The 19,314-nt window shown below is 57.0% G+C and overlaps 1 protein-coding gene across 1 annotated transcript in view; it reads left to right on the forward strand.

Moving 5' to 3' along the window:
• Positions 1 to 1,549: 1,549 nt before the first annotated feature.
• C4_1H19orf67 (chromosome 4_1 C19orf67 homolog) overlaps positions 1,550 to 19,314 on the forward strand; it is a 110,763-nt gene continuing 92,998 nt past the window's right edge. The window contains exon 1 of the mRNA XM_085651222.1: positions 1,550 to 1,806. Coding sequence (XP_085507348.1) covers positions 1,550 to 1,806 — 257 coding nt within the window. The remainder of the gene's footprint in view (positions 1,807 to 19,314) is intronic.

Consider the following 19,314-nt stretch of genomic DNA (forward strand, 5'->3'; position numbering starts at 1 on the left):
GCATTTAACTTGGGAGCTCTGGTACAGGACCTTTTCCAATTAGCTCCTCGTCCCCCCTCTTGTGTTGAATCAAAATAGGGGGAAGACAGAATGCCAGCACACGCTTAATGAACCGAGATTTGTAAAATGGGTATAACTTTAACCAGCCTTCGGATAAGAGGCCAGAAATTCATGAACTGGGGGTTAAAGATCTTGTCAAGATGACTGTAGAGAGAAGCAACGTTCCATCTTGTGTAATTAAATATTATCTGGTTAGAGGAGATAATTCTTCAAAGTCCAAACTGATTTTCTCTTTGTCTGGGCGCATTTGCACTTTTTATGTTGTATAATGTTGCCAGTTTTAGCAGTATGATCTTTGGAAATCATTGGCAGTTGCCTAACACCAGCCAAGTAATCCATTTGCTAGACCAGAATGGGCTGCAGATGGTTGCATGTCTCGTTTTCTGCTGAATATGGAATCTGTGTTGAGACAGTATAATTGGTTAGTTTTAGCTTCTAAAACAACTAGATGGGTACTGTTTACTTTTTAGGTCGAGCCTGGGCTGCGCATGTGCTGCGACGCATGCTGTATCGGAGTATGGACTTGAAGCCCTGCCCGCTGTCCGCCCCTATTTGTCATTGGCTTGTGTCATTGTCCTTTGTAAATGCTGGCTTCTTATTCGTTAATAGGCTTGTTAGTCCTTCCTTAGTACCGCCTTGTCTTCATTTGTAACCTCCCACGAGGACAGGCCCTTTTACTTCGGTTGTTACATGGTACTTCTTATTTTAGTCTGTAGGCACTATTTTCTTCAATGAGTTTCTCCTACTGCAGGCATGACATGCTTTCCTGCAACATTCAGTGCACCATGCGCGCTTTCACTTTCCAAGCAGCCCGAGGCCAATGGTAGCCGCATCTTTGAAATGTGATAGGTTTCACATTTACAAGAGTTTGACCTATTGGCATTGTAGATGACAATGCCTTTTATTTATATGTTAATTATCAAAACAGATAAATAATAAAAGGCATTGTCATTTACAATGCCAATAGCTGAAACTCTCACAAATGTGACACCTATTGCATTGCAAATGCTTGTTTAAGAGTAGGCTGTGGTCTGTGGGACCACTGCCTGCTCCTAAAAAACATTTTCGCATCCATTCTCAAAGGGGGGAAGGGGTCCCCTGGTGAACCCTTCCCATTTGCGAGTGGCTTACCACCTACTTGAAATAGGTGGTAAGCTGAGTGCTTTGTGACCACAAAAAAATGGTCATACATCTGGCTCTTGGTTGTACACATCAAGGTATTAATGTGAATTAGGACCCTCTTCCGAACACTGAGATGGATTCCGTTTGTTGATGGCTTATGAAACGCAGACATCACATCCAACCCTTATGTAGCAGGTAGTTCTTAGCCTGTATAACTGCTGGGCACCATCACCTTAGGCACATAATTGTAGGGTAGCCCAGTAAGAGCTTACGGGAAAGGGTGGTAACACTTAACAAATTGTTGTTTCTCTTCACAGGGTGAATGTATGCTGCCTAAAGCGAGGAAGCTTTTCTCACGGCTGGGGCAATGGTGAATAACAAGGGTCCCATCAACAGCGCCCCTAGGGCATTGGGAAGCGCTACTTCCAGCTGTGCCGAAGGTCCAGACCAAAAACATCCTCTTCCCGCCACAGAAGAACCATCAGCCAGATGCCAAGGACTGCAGCCTCCTGAAGCCAAAGGCGAGCAGGCCATGTCGCTGGAGGAGATGCTGCTTCCTCTCACAGAGAAGCTGCAGTACTTGGTGAAGAAGGCAGAGGAATTCCAGACGTACCTGTTGTACAGGTGAGGCTCAACACACCAGCTGAACAGGGGCTGAAGAGAGTGAAATCTGAGTTACAGAGGGAGGTTGAGACTAGCTGAACTGGGGCCAAGGAGAGTGAAACCTGAGGTACAGAGGAAGGCTAGGCCAGCTGAACAGGGGATGAGGAGAGTGAAGCCTGAGGTACAGGGTTAGGCTGAGGCCAGCTGAACAGGGGCTGAGGAGAGTGAAGCCTGAGGTACAGGGTTAGGCTGAGGCCAGCTGAACAGGGGCTGAGGAGAGTGAAGCCTGAGGTACAGGGTTAGACTGAGGCCAGCTGAACAGGGGCTGAGGAGAGTGAAATCTGAGGTACAGAGGGAGGCTGAAACCAGCTGAACAGGGGCCGAGGAGAGTAAAACCTGAGCTGCAGAAGGAGGCTGAGGCCAGCCGAACAGAGGCTGAAGAGAGTGAAACCTGAGGTACAGAAGGAGGCTGAGGCCAGCTGAACAGGGGATGAGGAGAGGGAAACCTGAGGTACAGAGGGAGGCTAAGGAGAGGGAAACCTGAGGCACAGAGGGAGGCTGAGGCCAGCTGAACAGGGGATGAGGAGAGTGAAACTTGAGGTGCAGAGGAAGGCTGAGGCCAGCTGAGCAGAGGCTGAGGAGAGTGAAACCTGAGGTACAGAGGGAGGCTAAGGCCAGCTGAACAGGGGCTGAGGAGAGTGAAGCCTGAGGTGCAGAGGGAGGCTGAGGCCAGCTGAACAGTGGCAGAGGAGAGTGAAATCTGAGCTGCAGATGGAGGCTGAGGCCAGCTGAACAGGGGCCGAGGAGAGTGAAACCTGAGCTGCAGAAGGAGGCTGAGGCCAGCTGAACAAAGGCTGAGGAGAGTGAAACCTGAGGTACAGAGGGAGGCTAAGACCAGCTGAATGGGGGCTGTGGAGAGTGAAACCTGAGGTGCGGATGGAGGCTGAGGCCAACTGAATGGGGGCTGTGGAGAGTGAAACCTGAACTGCAGAGGGAGGCTGAGGCCAGCTGAACAGGCGTCGAGGAGAGTGAAACCTGAGGTACAGAGGGAGGCTAAGGCCAGCCGAACAGGGCTGAGGAGAGTGAAACCTGAGCTACAGAGGGAGGCTAAGGCCAGCTGAACAGGGTCCGAGGAGAGTGAAACCTGAGCTGCAGAGGGAGGCTGAGGCCAGCTGAACAGGGGCCGAGAAGAGTGAACCCTGAGGTACAGAGGGAGGCTGAGGGCAACTGAACAGGGGCAGAGGAGAGTGAAACCTGAGGTACAGAGGGAGGCTGAGGCCAACTGAATGGGGGCTGTGGAGAGTGAAACCTGAGCTTCAGGGGGAGGCTGAGGCCAGCTGAACAGGGGCAGAGGAGAGTGAAACCTGAGGTACAGAGGGAGGCTGAGGCCAGCTGAACAGGGGCCGAGGAGAGTGAAATCTGAGGTACAGAGGGAGGCTAAGGGCAACTGAACGGGGGCCGAGGAGAGTGAAACCTGAGCTGCATATGGAGGCTGAGGCCAGCCGAACAGAGGCAGAAGAGAGTGAAACCTGAGCGGTAGAGGGAGGCTGAGGAGAGTCAGAGCTGAGGTACAGAGGGAGGCTGAGACCCAGAGGGAGACTGAGGCCAGCTGAACAGGGGATGAGGAGAGTGAAACCTGAGGTGCAGAGTTGGCTGAGGAGAGTGAAACCTGAGGCACAGAATGAGGCTGAGGCCAGCCAAACAGTGGCTGAGGAGAGTGAAACCTGAGGTACATAGGGGGGCTGAGGTCAGCTGAACAGGGGCCGAGCGAAGTGAAACCTTAGGTGTAGGTGGAAGCTGAGCCCAGCTGACCGGGGGCTGAGGTGAGTGATTTCTGAGGTACAGAGGGAGGCTGAGGCCAGATGAACAGGGGCTGAGGAGAGCGAAACCTGAGATACAGAGGGAGGATGAGGAGAGCGAAACCTGAGGTACAGAGGGAGGCTGAGGTCAGCTGAACAGGGGCAGAGGGAAGTGAAACCATAAGTGTAGGTGGAGGCTGAGCCCACCTGACCAGGGGCTGAGGTGAGTGTTTTCTGAGGTACAGAGGGAGGCTGAGGCCAGATGAACAGGGGCTGAGGAGAGCGAAACCTGAGGTACAGAGGGAAGATGAGGAGAGTGAAACCTGAGGTACAGAGGGAGGCTGAGGCCAGCTGAGCTGGGCTGAAGAGAGTGAAACCTGAGGTACAGAGGGAGGCTGAGGCCAGCTGAGCTGGGCTGAAGAGAGTGAAACCTGAGGTGCAGAGGGAGGCTGACGCCAGCTGAGGGGAGTGAAATCTGAGCTGCAGAGGCCAGCTGAACAGGGGCAGAGGAGAGTGAGATCTGAGATACAGAGTGAGGTTGAGCCCAGCTGAACAGGGGCTGAGGAGAGTGGAACCTGGGGTACAGAGGGAGCTCAGGAGAGTGAAACCTGAGGTACAGACAGAGGCTGAGGCCAGCTGAACAGGGAATGAGGAGATTAAAATGTGAGGTACAGAGTGAAGCTGAGGCCAGCTGAACAGCGGATGAGGAGAGTGAAATGTGGGGTACAGAGGGGGGCTGGGGCCAACTGAACAGGGGCTGAGGAGAGTGAAACCGGAGGTATAGAGGGAGGCTTAGGAGAGTGAACCTGAGGTGCAGAGGGAGGCTGAGGCCAACTGAACAGGGGCCGAGGAGAGTGAAACCTGAGGTACAGAGGGAGGCTGAGGCTAGCTGAACACTGGCTGAGGAGAGTGAAACCTGAGGTGCAGAGGGAGGCCGAGGCCAGCTGAACAGGGGATGAGGAGAGTAAAATGTGAGGTGCAGAGGGAGGCTGAGGCCAACTAAACAGGGGCCGAGGAGAGTGAAACCTGAGGTACAGAGGGAGGCTGAGGCTAGCTGAACAGTGGCTGAGGAGAGTGAAACCTGAGCTGCAGAAGGAGGCTGAGTCCAGCTGAACAGAGGCTGAGGAGAGTGAAACCTGAGGTACAGAAGGAGGCTGAGGCCAGCTGAACAGGGGATGAGGAGAGGGAAACCTGAGGTACAGAGGGAGGCTAAGGAGAGGGAAACCTGAGGCACAGAGGGAGGCTGAGGCCAGCTGAACAGGGGATGAGGAGAGTGAAACTTGAGGTGCAGAGGAAGGCTGAGGCCAGCTGAACAGAGGCTGAGGAGAGTGAAACCTGAGGTACAGAGGGAGGCTAAGGCCAGCTGAACAGGGGCTGAGGAGAGTGAAGCCTGAGGTGCAGAGGGAGGCTGAGGCCAGCTGAACAGTGGCAGAGGAGAGTGAAATCTGAGCTGCAGATGGAGGCTGAGGCCAGCTGAACAGGGGCCGAGGAGAGTGAAACCTGAGCTGCAGAAGGAGGCTGAGGCCAGCTGAACAAAGGCAGAGGAGAGTGAAACCTGAGGTACAGAGGGAGGCTAAGACGAGCTGAATGGGGGCTGTGGAGAGTGAAACCTGAACTGCAGAGGGAGGCTGAGGCCAGCTGAACAGGCGTCGAGGAGAGTGAAACCTGAGGTACAGAGGGAGGCTAAGGCCAGCCGAACAGGGGCTGAGGAGAGTGAAACCTGAGCTACAGAGGGAGGCTAAGGCCAGCTGAACAGGGTCCGAGGAGAGTGAAACCTGAGCTGCCGAGGGAGACTGAGGCCAGCTGAACAGGGGCCGAGAAGAGTGAACCCTGAGGTACAGAGGGAGGCTGAGGGCAACTGAACAGGGGCAGAGGAGAGTGAAACCTGAGGTACAGAGGGAGGCTGAGGCCAACTGAATGGGGGCTGTGGAGAGTGAAACCTGAGCTTCAGGGGGAGGCTGAGGCCAGCTGAACAGGGGCAGAGGAGAGTGAAACCTGAGCTGCAGAGGGAGGCTGCGGCCAGTTGAACAGGGGCAGAGGAGAGTGAAACCTGTGGTACAGAGGGAGGCTGAGGCCAGCTGAACAGGGGCCGAGGAGAGTGAAATCTGAGGTACAGAGGGAGGCTAAGGGCAACTGAACGGGGGCCGAGGAGAGTGAAACCTGAGCTGCATATGGAGGCTGAGGCCAGCCGAACAGAGGCAGAAGAGAGTGAAACCTGAGCGATAGAGGGAGGCTGAGGAGAGTCAGAGCTGAGGTACAGAGGGAGGCTGAGACCCAGAGGGAGACTGAGGCCAGCTGAACAGGGGATGAGGAGAGTGAAACCTGAGGTGCAGAGTTGGCTGAGGAGAGTGAAACCTGAGGCACAGAATGAGGCTGAGGCCAGCCAAACAGTGGCTGAGGAGAGCGAAACCTGAGGTACAGAGGGAAGAAGAGGAGAGTGAAACCTGAGGTACAGAGGGAGGCTGAGGCCAGCTGAGCTGGGCTGAAGAGAGTGAAACCTGAGGTACAGAGGGAGGCTGAGGCCAGCTGAGCTGGGCTGAAGAGAGTGAAACCTGAGGTGCAGAGGGAGGCTGAGGCCAGCTGAGGGGGAGTGAAATCTGAGCTGCAGAGGCCAGCTGAACAGGGGCAGAGGAGAGTGAGATCTGAGATACAGAGTGAGGTTCAGCCCAGCTGAACAGGGGCTGAGGAGAGTGGAACCTGGGGTACAGAGGGAGCTCAGGAGAGCGAAACCTGAGGTACAGACAGAGGCTGAGGCCAGCTGAACAGCGAATGAGGAGATTAAAATGTGAGGTACAGAGTGAAGCTGAGGCCAGCTGAACAGCGGATGAGGAGAGTGAAATGTGGGGTACAGAGGGAGGCTGGGGCCAACTGAACAGGGGCTGAGGAGAGTGAAACCGGAGGTATAGAGGGAGGCTTAGGAGAGTGAACCTGAGGTGCAGAGGGAGGCTGAGGCCAACTGAACAGGGGCCGAGGAGAGTGAAACTTGAGGTACAGAGGGAGGCTGAGGCTAGCTGAACAGTGGCTGAGGAGAGTGAAACCTGAGGTGCAGAGGGAGGCCGAGGCCAGCTGAACAGGGGATGAGGAGAGTAAAATGTGAGGTGCAGAGGGAGGCTGAGGCCAACTAAACAGGGGCCGAGGAGAGTGAAACCTGAGGTACAGAGGGAGGCTGAGGCTAGCTGAACAGTGGCTGAGGAGAGTGAAACCTGAGCTGCAGAAGGAGGCTGAGTCCAGCTGAACAGAGGCTGAGGAGAGTGAAACCTGAGGTGCAGAGGGAGGCTGAGGCCAGCTGAACAGGGGATGAGGAGAGTAAAATGTGAGGTGCAGAGGGAGGCTGAGGCCAACTAAACAGGGGCTGAGGAGAGTGAAACCAGAGGTATAGAGGGAGGCTTAGGAGAGTGTAACCTGAGGTGCATAGGGAGGCTGAGGCCAGCTGAACAGGGGCTGAGGAGAGTGAAACCTGAGGTACAGAGGGAGGCTGAGGCTAGCTGAACAGGGGCTGAGGAGGGTGAAACCTGAGCTGCAGAGGGAGGCTGAGGCCAGCTGAACAGGGGCCGAGAAGAGTGAAACCTGAGGAACAGAGGGAGGCTGAGGGCAACTGAACAGGTGCTGAGGAGAGTGAAACCTGAGGTACAGAGGGAGGCTGAGGCCAACTGAATGGGGGCTGTGGAGAGTGAAACCTGAGCTGCAGGGGGAGGCTGAGGCCAGCTGAACAGGCGTTGAGGAGAGTGAAACGTGAGGTACAGAGGGAGGCTAAGGCCAGCCAAACAGGGGCTGAGGAGAGTGAAACCTGAGCTGCAGAGAAAGACTGCGGCCAGTTGAACAGGGGCTGAGGAGAGTGAAACCTGAGCTGCAGAGGGAGGCTGAGGCCAGCTGAACAGGGGCAGAGGAGAGTGAAACTTGAGGTACAGGCTGAGGCCAGCTGAACAGGGGCTAAGGTGAGTGAAATCTGAGGTACAGAGTAAGGTTGGGGCCAGCCGAACAGAGGATGAGGAGAGTGAAACCTGAGGTGCAGAGGGAGGCTGAGGCCAGCTGAACAGGGGCTGAGGAGAGTGAAACCTGAGGTGCAGAGGGAGGCCGAGGCCAGATGAACAGGTAATGGAGAGAGTGAAACCTGAGGTACAGAGAGAGGCTGAGGCCAGCTGAACAGGGGATGAGGAGAGGGAAACCTGAGGTACAGAGGGAGGCTAAGGAGAGGGAAACCTGAGGCACAGAGGGAGGCTGAGGCCAGCTGAACAGGGGATGAGGAGAGTGAAACCTGAGGTGCAGAGGAAGGCTGAGGCCAGCTGAACAGAGGCTGAGGAGAGTGAAACCTGAGGTACAGAGGGAGGCTAAGGCCAGCTGAACGGGGCTGAGGAGAGTGAAACCTGAGGTGCAGAGGGAGGCTGAGGCCAGCTGAACAGTGGCAGAGGAGAGTGAAATCTGAGCTGCAGATGGAGGCTGAGGCCAGCTGAACAGGGGCAGAGGAGAGTGAAACCTGAGCTGCAGAGGGAGGCTAAGACCAGCTGAATGGGGGCTGTGGAGAGTGAAACCTGAGCTGCAGAGGGAGGCTGAGGGCAACTGAACAGGTGCTGAGGAGAGTGAAACCTGAGGTACAGAGGGAGGCTGAGGCCAACTGAATGGGGGCTGTGGAGAGTGAAACCTGAGCTGCAGAGGGAGGCTGAGGCCAGCTGAACAGGAGTCGAGGAGAGCGAAACCTGAGGTACGGAGGGAGGCTATGTCCAGCCGAACAGGAGCTGAGGAGAGTGAAACTTGAGCTGCTGAGGCCAGCTGAATAGGGGCCGAGGATAGTGAAACCTGAGCTGCAGAGGGAGGCTGAGGCCAACTGAACAGGGGCCGAGAAGAGTGAAACCTGAGGAACAGAGGGAGGCTGAGGGCAACTGAACAGGTGCTGAGGAGAGTGAAACCTGAGGTACAGAGGGAGGCTGAGGCCAACTGAATGGGGGCTGTGGAGAGTGAAACCTGAGCTGCAGGGGGAGGCTGAGGCCAGCTGAACAGGCGTTGAGGAGAGTGAAACGTGAGGTACAGAGGGAGGCTAAGGCCAGCTGAACAGGGGCTGAGGAGAGTGAAACCTGAGCTGCAGAGAAAGACTGCGGCCAGTTGAACACGGGCCGAGCGAAGTGAAACCTTAGGTGTAGGTGGAAGCTGAGCCCAGCTGACCAGGGGATGAGGTGAGTGATTTCTGAGGTACAGAGGGAGGCTGATACCAGATGAACAGGGGCTGAGGAGAGCAAAACCTGAGATACAGAGGGAGGATGAGGAGAGCGAAACTTGAGGTACAGAGGGAGGCTGAGGTCAGCTGAACAGGGGCCGAGGGAAGTGAAACCTGAGGTACAGAGGGAGGATGAGGAGAGTGAAACCTGAGGTACAGAGGGAGGCTGAGGCCAGCTGAGCTGGGCTAAAGAGAGTGAAACCTGAGGTGCAGAGAGAGGCTAAGGGCCAACTGAGGAGAGTGAAATCTGAGCTGCAGAGGCCAGCTGAACAGGGGCAGAGGAGAGTGAGATCTGAGATACAGAGTGAGGTTGAGCCCAGCTGAACAGGGGCTGAGGAGAGTGGAACCTGGGGTACAGAGGGAGGCTCAGGAGAGTGAAACCTGAGGTACAGAGAGAGGCTGAGGCCAGCTGAACAGGGAATGAGGAGATTCAAATGTGAGGTACAGAGTGAAGCTGAGGCCAGCTGAACAGTGGATGAGGAGAGTGAAATGTGGGGTACAGAGGGAGGCTGGGGCCAACTGAACAGGGGCTGAGGAGAGTGAAACCGGAGGTATAGAGGGAGGCTTAGGAGAGTGAACCTGAGAGGCAGAGGGAGGCTGAGGCCAACTGAACAGGGGCAGAGGAGAGTGAAACCTAAGGTACAGAGGGAGGCTGAGGCTAGCTGAACAGTGGCTGAGGAGAGTGAAACCTGAGCTGCAGAAGGAGGCTGAGTCCAGCTGAACAGAGGCCGAGAAGAGTGAAACCTGAGGAACAGAGGGAGGCTGAGGGCAACTGAACAGGTGCTGAGGAGAGTGAAACCTGAGGTGCAGAGGGAGGCCGAGGCCAGCTGGACAGGGGATGAGGAGAGTAAAATGTGAGGTGCAGAGGGAGGCTGAGGCCAACTAAACAGGGGCTGAGGAGAGTGAAACCGGAGGTATAGAGGGAGGCTTAGGAGAGTGTAACCTGAGGTGCATAGGGAGGCTGAGGCCAGCTGAACAGGGGCTGAGGAGAGTGAAACCTGAGGTACAGAGGGAGGCTTGGGCTAGCTGAACAGGGGCTGAGGAGAGTGAAACCTGAGCTGCAGAGGGAGGCTGAGGCCAGCTGAACAGGGGCCGAGAAGAGTGAAACCTGAGGAACAGAGGGAGGCTGAGGGCAACTGAACAGGTGCTGAGGAGAGTGAAACCTGAGGTACAGAGGGAGGCTGAGGCCAACTGAATGGGGGCTGTGGAGAGTGAAACCTGAGCTGCAGGGGGAGGCTGAGGCCAGCTGAACAGGCGTTGAGGAGAGGGAAACGTGAGGTACAGAGGGAGGCTAAGGCCAGCCGAACAGGGGCTGAGGAGAGTGAAACCTGAGCTGCAGAGAAAGACTGCGGCCAGTTGAACAGGGCCTGAGGAGAGTGAAACCTGAGCTGCAGAGGGAGGCTGAGGCCAGCTGACAGGGGCAGAGGAGAGTGAAACTTGAGGTACAGGCTGAGGCCAGCCGAACAGGGGCTAAGGTGAGTGAAATCTGAGGTACAGAGTAAGGTTGGGGCCAGCCGAACAGTGGATGAGGAGAGTGAAACCTGAGGTGCAGAGGGAGGCTGAGGCCAGCTGAACAGGGGCTGAGGAGAGTGAAACCTGAGGTGCAGAGGGAGGCCGAGGCCAGCTGAACAGGTGATGGAGAGAGTGAAACCTGAGGTACAGAGAGAGGCTGAGGCAAGCTGAACAGGGGAGAGGAGAGGGAAACCTGAGGTACAGAGGGAGGCTAAGGAGAGGGAAACCTGAGGCACAGAGGGAGGCTGAGGCCAGCTGAACAGAGGCTGAGGAGAGTGAAATCTGAGGTACAGAGGGAGGCTAAGGCCAGCTGAACAGGGGCTGAGGAGAGTGAAACCTGAGGTGCAGAGTGAGGCTGAGGCCAGATGAACAGTGGCAGAGGAGAGTGAAATCTGAGCTGCAGATGGAGGCTGAGGCCAGCTGAACAGGGGCCGAGAAGAGTGAAACCTGAGCTGCAGAGGGAGGCTAAGACCAGCTGAATGGGGGCTGTGGAGAGTGAAACCTGAGGTGCAGAGGGAGGCTGAGGCCAACTGAATGGGGGCTGTGGAGAGTGAAACCTGAGCTGCAGAGGGAGGCTGAGGCCAGCTGAACAGGAGTCGAGGAGAGTGAAACCTGAGGTACGGAGGGAGGCTAAGGCCAGCCGAACAGGAGCTGAGGAGAGTGAAACCTGAGCTGCTGAGGCCAGCTGAATAGGGGCCGAGGAGAGTGAAACCTGAGCTGCAGAGGGAGGCTGAGGCCAGCTGAACAGGGGCCGAGAAGAGTGAAACCTGAGGAACAGAGGGAGGCTGAGGGCAACTGAACAGGTGCTGAGGAGAGTGAAACCTGAGGTACAGAGGGAGGCTGAGGCCAACTGAATGGGGGCTGTGGAGAGGGAAACCTGAGCTGCAGGGGGAGGCTGAGGCCAGCTGAACAGGCGTTGAGGAGAGTGAAACGTGAGGTACAGAGGGAGGCTAAGGCCAGCTGAACAGGGGCTGAGGAGAGTGAAACCTGAGCTGCAGAGAAAGACTGTGGCCAGTTGAACAGGGGCTGAGGAGAGTGAAACCTGAGCTGCAGAGGGAGGCTGAGGCCAGCCGAACAGGGGCTAAGGTGAGGGAAATCTGAGGTACAGAGTAAGGCTGGGGCCAGCCGAACAGAGGATGAGGAGAGTGAAACCTGAGGTGCAGAGGGAGGCTGAGGCCAGCTGAACAGGGGATGAGGAGAGGGAAACCTGAGGTACAGAGGGAGGCTGAGGCCAGCTGAACAGGGATGAGGAGAGGGAAACCTGAGGTACAGAGGGAGGCTAAGGAGAGGGAAACCTGAGGCACAGAGGGAGGCTGGCCAGCTGAACAGGGGATGAGGAGAGTGAAACCTGAGGTGCAGAGGAAGGCTGAGGCCAGCTGAACAGAGGCTGAGGAGAGTGAAATCTGAGGTACAGAGGGAGGCTAAGGCCAGCTGAACAGGGGCCGAGAAGAGTGAACCCTGAGGTACAGAGGGAGGCTGAGGGCAACTGAACAGGGGCAGAGGAGAGTGAAACCTGAGGTACAGAGGGAGGCTGAGGCCAACTGAATGGGGGCTGTGGAGAGTGAAACCTGAGCTTCAGGGGGAGGCTGAGGCCAGCTGAACAGGGGCAGAGGAGAGTGAAACCTGAGCTGCAGAGGGAGGCTGCGGCCAGTTGAACAGGGGCAGAGGAGAGTGAAACCTGTGGTACAGAGGGAGGCTGAGGCCAGCTGAACAGGGGCCGAGGAGAGTGAAATCTGAGGTACAGAGGGAGGCTAAGGGCAACTGAACGGGGGCCGAGGAGAGTGAAACCTGAGCTGCATATGGAGGCTGAGGCCAGCCGAACAGAGGCAGAAGAGAGTGAAACCTGAGCGGTAGAGGGAGGCTGAGGAGAGTCAGAGCTGAGGTACAGAGGGAGGCTGAGACCCAGAGGGAGACTGAGGCCAGCTGAACAGGGGATGAGGAGAGTGAAACCTGAGGTGCAGAGTTGGCTGAGGAGAGTGAAACCTGAGGCACAGAATGAGGCTGAGGCCAGCCAAACAGTGGCTGAGGAGAGCGAAACCTGAGGTACAGAGGGAAGAAGAGGAGAGTGAAACCTGAGGTACAGAGGGAGGCTGAGGCCAGCTGAGCTGGGCTGAAGAGAGTGAAACCTGAGGTACAGAGGGAGGCTGAGGCCAGCTGAGCTCAGCTGAAGAGAGTGAAACCTGAGGTGCAGCGGGAGGCTGAGGCCAGCTGAGGGGGAGTGAAATCTGAGCTGCAGAGGCCAGCTGAACAGAGGCAGAGGAGAGTGAGATCTGAGATACAGAGTGAGGTTCAGCCCAGCTGAACAGGGGCTGAGGAGAGTGGAACCTGGGGTACAGAGGGAGCTCAGGAGAGCGAAACCTGAGGTACAGACAGAGGCTGAGGCCAGCTGAACAGCGAATGAGGAGATTAAAATGTGAGGTACAGAGTGAAGCTGAGGCCAGCTGAACAGCGGATGAGGAGAGTGAAATGTGGGGTACAGAGGGAGGCTGGGGCCAACTGAACAGGGGCTGAGGAGAGTGAAACCGGAGGTATAGAGGGAGGCTTAGGAGAGTGAACCTGAGGTGCAGAGGGAGGCTGAGGCCAACTGAACAGGGGCCGAGGAGAGTGAAACTTGAGGTACAGAGGGAGGCTGAGGCTAGCTGAACAGTGGCTGAGGAGAGTGAAACCTGAGGTGCAGAGGGAGGCCGAGGCCAGCTGAACAGGGGATGAGGAGAGTAAAATGTGAGGTGCAGAGGGAGGCTGAGGCCAACTAAACAGGGGCCGAGGAGAGTGAAACATGAGGTACAGAGGGAGGCTGAGGCTAGCTGAACAGTGGCTGAGGAGAGTGAAACCTGAGGTGCAGAGGGAGGCTGAGGCCAGCTGAACAGGGGATGAGGAGAGTAAAATGTGAGGTGCAGAGGGAGGCTGAGGCCAACTAAACAGGGGCTGAGGAGAGTGAAACCGGAGGTATAGAGGGAGGCTTAGGAGAGTGTAACCTGAGGTGCATAGGGAGGCTGAGGCCAGCTGAACAGGGGCTGAGGAGAGTGAAACCTGAGGTACAGAGGGAGGCTGAGGCTAGCTGAACAGGGGCTGAGGAGGGTGAAACCTGAGCTGCAGAGGGAGGCTGAGGCCAGCTGAACAGGGGCCGAGAAGAGTGAAACCTGAGGAACAGAGGGAGGCTGAGGGCAACTGAACAGGTGCTGAGGAGAGTGAAACCTGAGGTACAGAGGGAGGCTGAGGCCAACTGAATGGGGGCTGTGGAGAGTGAAACCTGAGCTGCAGGGGGAGGCTGAGGCCAGCTGAACAGGCGTTGAGGAGAGTGAAACGTGAGGTACAGAGGGAGGCTAAGGCCAGCCGAACAGGGGCTGAGGAGAGTGAAACCTGAGCTGCAGAGAAAGACTGCGGCCAGTTGAACAGGGGCTGAGGAGAGTGAAACCTGAGCTGCAGAGGGAGGCTGAGGCCAGCTGAACAGGGGCAGAGGAGAGTGAAACTTGAGGTACAGGCTGAGGCCAGCTGAACAGGGGCTAAGGTGAGTGAAATCTGAGGTACAGAGTAAGGTTGGGGCCAGCCGAACAGAGGATGAGGAGAGTGAAACCTGAGGTGCAGAGGGAGGCTGAGGCCAGCTGAACAGGGGCTGAGGAGAGTGAAACCTGAGGTGCAGAGGGAGGCCGAGGCCAGATGAACAGGTAATGGAGAGAGTGAAACCTGAGGCACAGAGGGAGGCTGAGGCCAGCTGAACAGGGGATGAGGAGAGTGAAACCTGAGGTGCAGAGGAAGGCTGAGGCCAGCTGAACAGAGGCTGAGGAGAGTGAAACCTGAGGTACAGAGGGAGGCTAAGGCCAGCTGAACTGGGGCTGAGGAGAGTGAAACCTGAGGTGCAGAGGGAGGCTGAGGCCAGCTGAACAGTGGCAGAGGAGAGTGAAATCTGAGCTGCAGATGGAGGCTGAGGCCAGCTGAACAGGGGCAGAGGAGAGTGAAACCTGAGCTGCAGAGGGAGGCTAAGACCAGCTGAATGGGGGCTGTGGAGAGTGAAACCTGAGCTGCAGAGGGAGGCTGAGGGCAACTGAACAGGTGCTGAGGAGAGTGAAACCTGAGGTACAGAGGGAGGCTGAGGCCAACTGAATGGGGGCTGTGGAGAGTGAAACCTGAGCTGCAGAGGGAGGCTGAGGCCAGCTGAACAGGAGTCGAGGAGAGCGAAACCTGAGGTACGGAGGGAGGCTATGTCCAGCCGAACAGGAGCTGAGGAGAGTGAAACTTGAGCTGCTGAGGCCAGCTGAATAGGGGCCGAGTATAGTGAAACCTGAGCTGCAGAGGGAGGCTGAGGCCAGCTGAACAGGGGCCGAGAAGAGTGAAACCTGAGGAACAGAGGGAGGCTGAGGGCAACTGAACAGGTGCTGAGGAGAGTGAAACCTGAGGTACAGAGGGAGGCTGAGGCCAACTGAATGGGGGCTGTGGAGAGTGAAACCTGAGCTGCAGGGGGAGGCTGAGGCCAGCTGAACAGGCGTTGAGGAGAGTGAAACGTGAGGTACAGAGGGAGGCTAAGGCCAGCTGAACAGGGGCTGAGGAGAGTGAAACCTGAGCTGCAGAGAAAGACTGCGGCCAGTTGAACACGGGCCGAGCGAAGTGAAACCTTAGGTGTAGGTGGAAGCTGAGCCCAGCTGACCAGGGGATGAGGTGAGTGATTTCTGAGGTACAGAGGGAGGCTGATACCAGATGAACAGGGGCTGAGGAGAGCAAAACCTGAGATACAGAGGGAGGATGAGGAGAGCGAAACTTGAGGTACAGAGGGAGGCTGAGGTCAGCTGAACAGGGGCCGAGGGAAGTGAAACCTGAGGTACAGAGGGAGGATGAGGAGAGTGAAACCTGAGGTACAGAGGGAGGCTGAGGCCAGCTGAGCTGGGCTAAAGAGAGTGAAACCTGAGGTGCAGAGAGAGGCTGAGGCCAACTGAGGAGAGTGAAATCTGAGCTGCAGAGGCCAGCTGAACAGGGGCAGAGGAGAGTGAGATCTGAGATACAGAGTGAGGTTGAGCCCAGCTGAACAGGGGCTGAGGAGAGTGGAACCTGGGGTACAGAGGGAGGCTCAGGAGAGTGAAACCTGAGGTACAGAGAGAGGCTGAGGCCAGCTGAACAGGGAATGAGGAGATTCAAATGTGAGGTACAGAGTGAAGCTGAGGCCAGCTGAACAGTGGATGAGGAGAGTGAAATGTGGGGTACAGAGGGAGGCTGGGGCCAACTGAACAGGGGCTGAGGAGAGTGAAACCGGAGGTATAGAGGGAGGCTTAGGAGAGTGAACCTGAGAGGCAGAGGGAGGCTGAGGCCAACTGAACAGGGGCAGAGGAGAGTGAAACCTGAGGTACAGAGGGAGGCTGAGGCTAGCTGAACAGTGGCTGAGGAGAGTGAAACCTGAGCTGCAGAAGGAGGCTGAGTCCAGCTGAACAGAGGCCGAGAAGAGTGAAACCTGAGGAACAGAGGGAGGCTGAGGGCAACTGAACAGGTGCTGAGGAGAGTGAAACCTGAGGTGCAGAGGGAGGCCGAGGCCAGCTGGACAGGGGATGAGGAGAGTAAAATGTGAGGTGCAGAGGGAGGCTGAGGCCAACTAAACAGGGGCTGAGGAGAGTGAAACCGGAGGTATAGAGGGAGGCTTAGGAGAGTGTAACCTGAGGTGCATAGGGAGGCTGAGGCCAGCTGAACAGGGGCTGAGGAGAGTGAAACCTGAGGTACAGAGGGAGGCTTGGGCTAGCTGAACAGGGGCTGAGGAGAGTGAAACCTGAGCTGCAGAGGGAGGCTGAGGCCAGCTGAACAGGGGCCGAGAAGAGTGAAACCTGAGGAACAGAGGGAGGCTGAGGGCAACTGAACAGGTGCTGAGGAGAGTGAAACCTGAGGTACAGAGGGAGGCTGAGGCCAACTGAATGGGGGCTGTGGAGAGTGAAACCTGAGCTGCAGGGGGAGGCTGAGGCCAGCTGAACAGGCGTTGAGGAGAGGGAAACGTGAGGTACAGAGGGAGGCTAAGGCCAGCCGAACAGGGGCTGAGGAGAGTGAAACCTGAGCTGCAGAGAAAGACTGCGGCCAGTTGAACAGGGCCTGAGGAGAGTGAAACCTGAGCTGCAGAGGGAGGCTGAGGCCAGCTGACAGGGGCAGAGGAGAGTGAAACTTGAGGTACAGGCTGAGGCCAGCCGAACAGGGGCTAAGGTGAGTGAAATCTGAGGTACAGAGTAAGGTTGGGGCCAGCCGAACAGAGGATGAGGAGAGTGAAACCTGAGGTGCAGAGGGAGGCCGAGGCCAGCTGAACAGGTGATGGAGAGAGTAAAACCTGAGGTACAGAGAGAGGCTGAGGCAAGCTGAACAGGGGAGAGGAGAGGGAAACCTGAGGTACAGAGGGAGGCTAAGGAGAGGGAAACCTGAGGCACAGTGGGAGGCTGAGGCCAGCTGAACAGAGGCTGAGGAGAGTGAAATCTGAGGTACAGAGGGAGGCTAAGGCCAGCTGAACAGGGGCTGAGGAGAGTGAAACCTGAGGTGCAGAGTGAGGCTGAGGCCAGATGAACAGTGGCAGAGGAGAGTGAAATCTGAGCTGCAGATGGAGGCTGAGGCCAGCTGAACAGGGGCCGAGGAGAGTGAAACCTGAGCTGCAGAGGGAGGCTAAGACCAGCTGAATGGGGGCTGTGGAGAGTGAAACCTGAGGTGCAGAGGGAGGCTGAGGCCAACTGAATGGGGGCTGTGGAGAGTGAAACCTGAGCTGCAGAGGGAGGCTGAGGCCAGCTGAACAGGAGTCGAGGAGAGTGAAACCTGAGGTACAGAGGGAGGCTAAGGCCAGCCGAACAGGAGCTGAGGAGAGTGAAACCTGAGCTGCTGAGGCCAGCTGAATAGGGGCCGAGGAGAGTGAAACCTGAGCTGCAGATGGAGGCTGAGGCCAGCTGAACAGGGGCCGAGAAGAGTGAAACCTGAGGAACAGAGGGAGGCTGAGGGCAACTGAACAGGTGCTGAGGAGAGTGAAACCTGAGGTACAGAGGGAGGCTGAGGCCAACTGAATGGGGGCTGTGGAGAGGGAAACCTGAGCTGCAGGGGGAGGCTGAGGCCAGCTGAACAGGCGTTGAGGAGAGTGAAACGTGAGGTACAGAGGGAGGCTAAGGCCAGCTGAACAGGGGCTGAGGAGAGTGAAACCTGAGCTGCAGAGAAAGACTGTGGCCAGTTGAACAGGGGCTGAGGAGAGTGAAACCTGAGCTGCAGAGGGAGGCTGAGGCCAGCCGAACAGGGGCTAAAGTGAGGGAAATCTGAGGTACAGAGTAAGGCTGGGGCCAGCCGAACAGAGGATGAGGAGAGTGAAACCTGAGGTGCAGAGGGAGGCTGAGGCCAGCTGAACAGGGGATGAGGAGAGGGAAACCTGAGGTACAGAGGGGGGCTGAGGCCAGCTGAACAGGGGATGAGGAGAGGGAAACCTGAGGTACAGAGGGAGGCTAAGGAGAGGGAAACCTGAGGCACAGAGGGAGGCTGGCCAGCTGAACAGGGGATGAGGAGAGTGAAACCTGAGGTGCAGAGGAAGGCTGAGGCCAGCTGAACAGAGGCTGAGGAGAGTGAAATCTGAGGTACAGAGGGAGGCTAAGGCCAGCTGAACAGGGGCTGAGGAGAGTGAAGCCTGAGGTGCAGAGGGAGGCTGAGGCCAGCTGAACAGTGGCAGAGGAGAGTGAAATCTGAGCTGCAGATGGAGGCTGAGGCCAGCTGAACAGGGGCCGAGGAGAGTGAAACCTGAGCTGCAGAGGGAGGCTGAGGCCAGCTGAACAGTGGCTGAGGGGAGTGAAACCTGAGGTACAGAGGGAGGCTAAGACTAGCTGAATGGGGGCTGTGGAGAGTGAAACCTGAGGTGCAGAGGGAGGCTGAGGCCAACTGAATGAGGGCTGTGGAGAGTGAAACCTGAGCTGCAGAGGGAGGCTGAGGCCAGCTGAACCGGCGTCGAGGAGAGTGAAACCTGAGGTACAGAGGGAGGCTAAGGCCAGCCGAACAGGGGCTGAGGAGAGTGAAACCTGAGCTGCAGAGGGAGGCTTAGGCCAGCTGAATAGGGGCCGAGGAGAGTGACACCTGAGCTGCAGAGGGAGGCTGAGGCCAGCTGAACAAGGGCCGAGGAGAGTGAAACCTGAGGTACAGAGGGAGGCTGAGGCCAACTGAATGGGGGCTGTGGAGAGTGAAACCTGAGCTGCATGGGGAGGCTGAGACCAGCTGAACAGGCGTCGAGGAGAGTGAAACGTGAGGTACAGAGGGAGGCTAAGGCCAGCCTAACAGGGGCTGAGGAGAGTGAAACCTGAGCTGCAGAGGGAGGCTGAGGCCAGCTGAATAGGGGCCGAGGAGAGTGACGCCTGAGCTGCGGAGAGAAGCTGAGGCCAGCTGAACAGGGGCAGAGGAGAGTGAAACCTGAGCTGCAGAGGAAAGCTGCGGCCAGTTGAACAGGGGCAGAGGAGAGTGAAACCTGAGCTGCAGAGGGAGGCTGAGGCCAGCTGAACAGGGGCAGAGGAGAGTGAAATTTGAGGTACAGAGGGAGGCTGAGGGCAACTGAACGGGGGCCGAGGAGAGTGAAACCTGAGGTGCAGAGGGAGGCTGAGGCCAGCCGAACAGAGGCTGAGGAGGGTGAAACCGGAGGTACAGAGGGAGGCTGAGGCTAGCCGAACAGGGGCTGAGGAGAGTGAAACCTGAGGTACAGAGGGAGGCTAAGGCCAACTGATCAAGGGCTGAGGAGAGTGAAACCTGAGCTGCAGATGGAGGCTGAGGCCAGCCAAACAGAGGCAGAAGAGAGTCAAACCTGAGCTGTAGAGGGAGGCTGAGGAGAGTCAGAGCTGAGGTACAGAGGGAGGCTGAGGCCAGCTGAACAGGGGATGAGGAGAGTGAAACCTGAGGTGCAGAGTTGGCTGAAGAGAGTGAAACCTGAGGCACAGAATGAGGCTGAGGCCAGCTGAACAGGGGATGAGGAGAGTGAAACCTGAGGTACAGAGGAAGGATGGGGCCAGCCAAACAGAGGCTGAGGAGAGTGAAACCTGAGGTACATAG

This window comes from Triturus cristatus, chromosome 4_1, assembly GCF_964204655.1.
Source record: "Triturus cristatus chromosome 4_1, aTriCri1.1, whole genome shotgun sequence".
Lineage (NCBI taxonomy): Eukaryota > Metazoa > Chordata > Amphibia > Caudata > Salamandridae > Triturus > Triturus cristatus.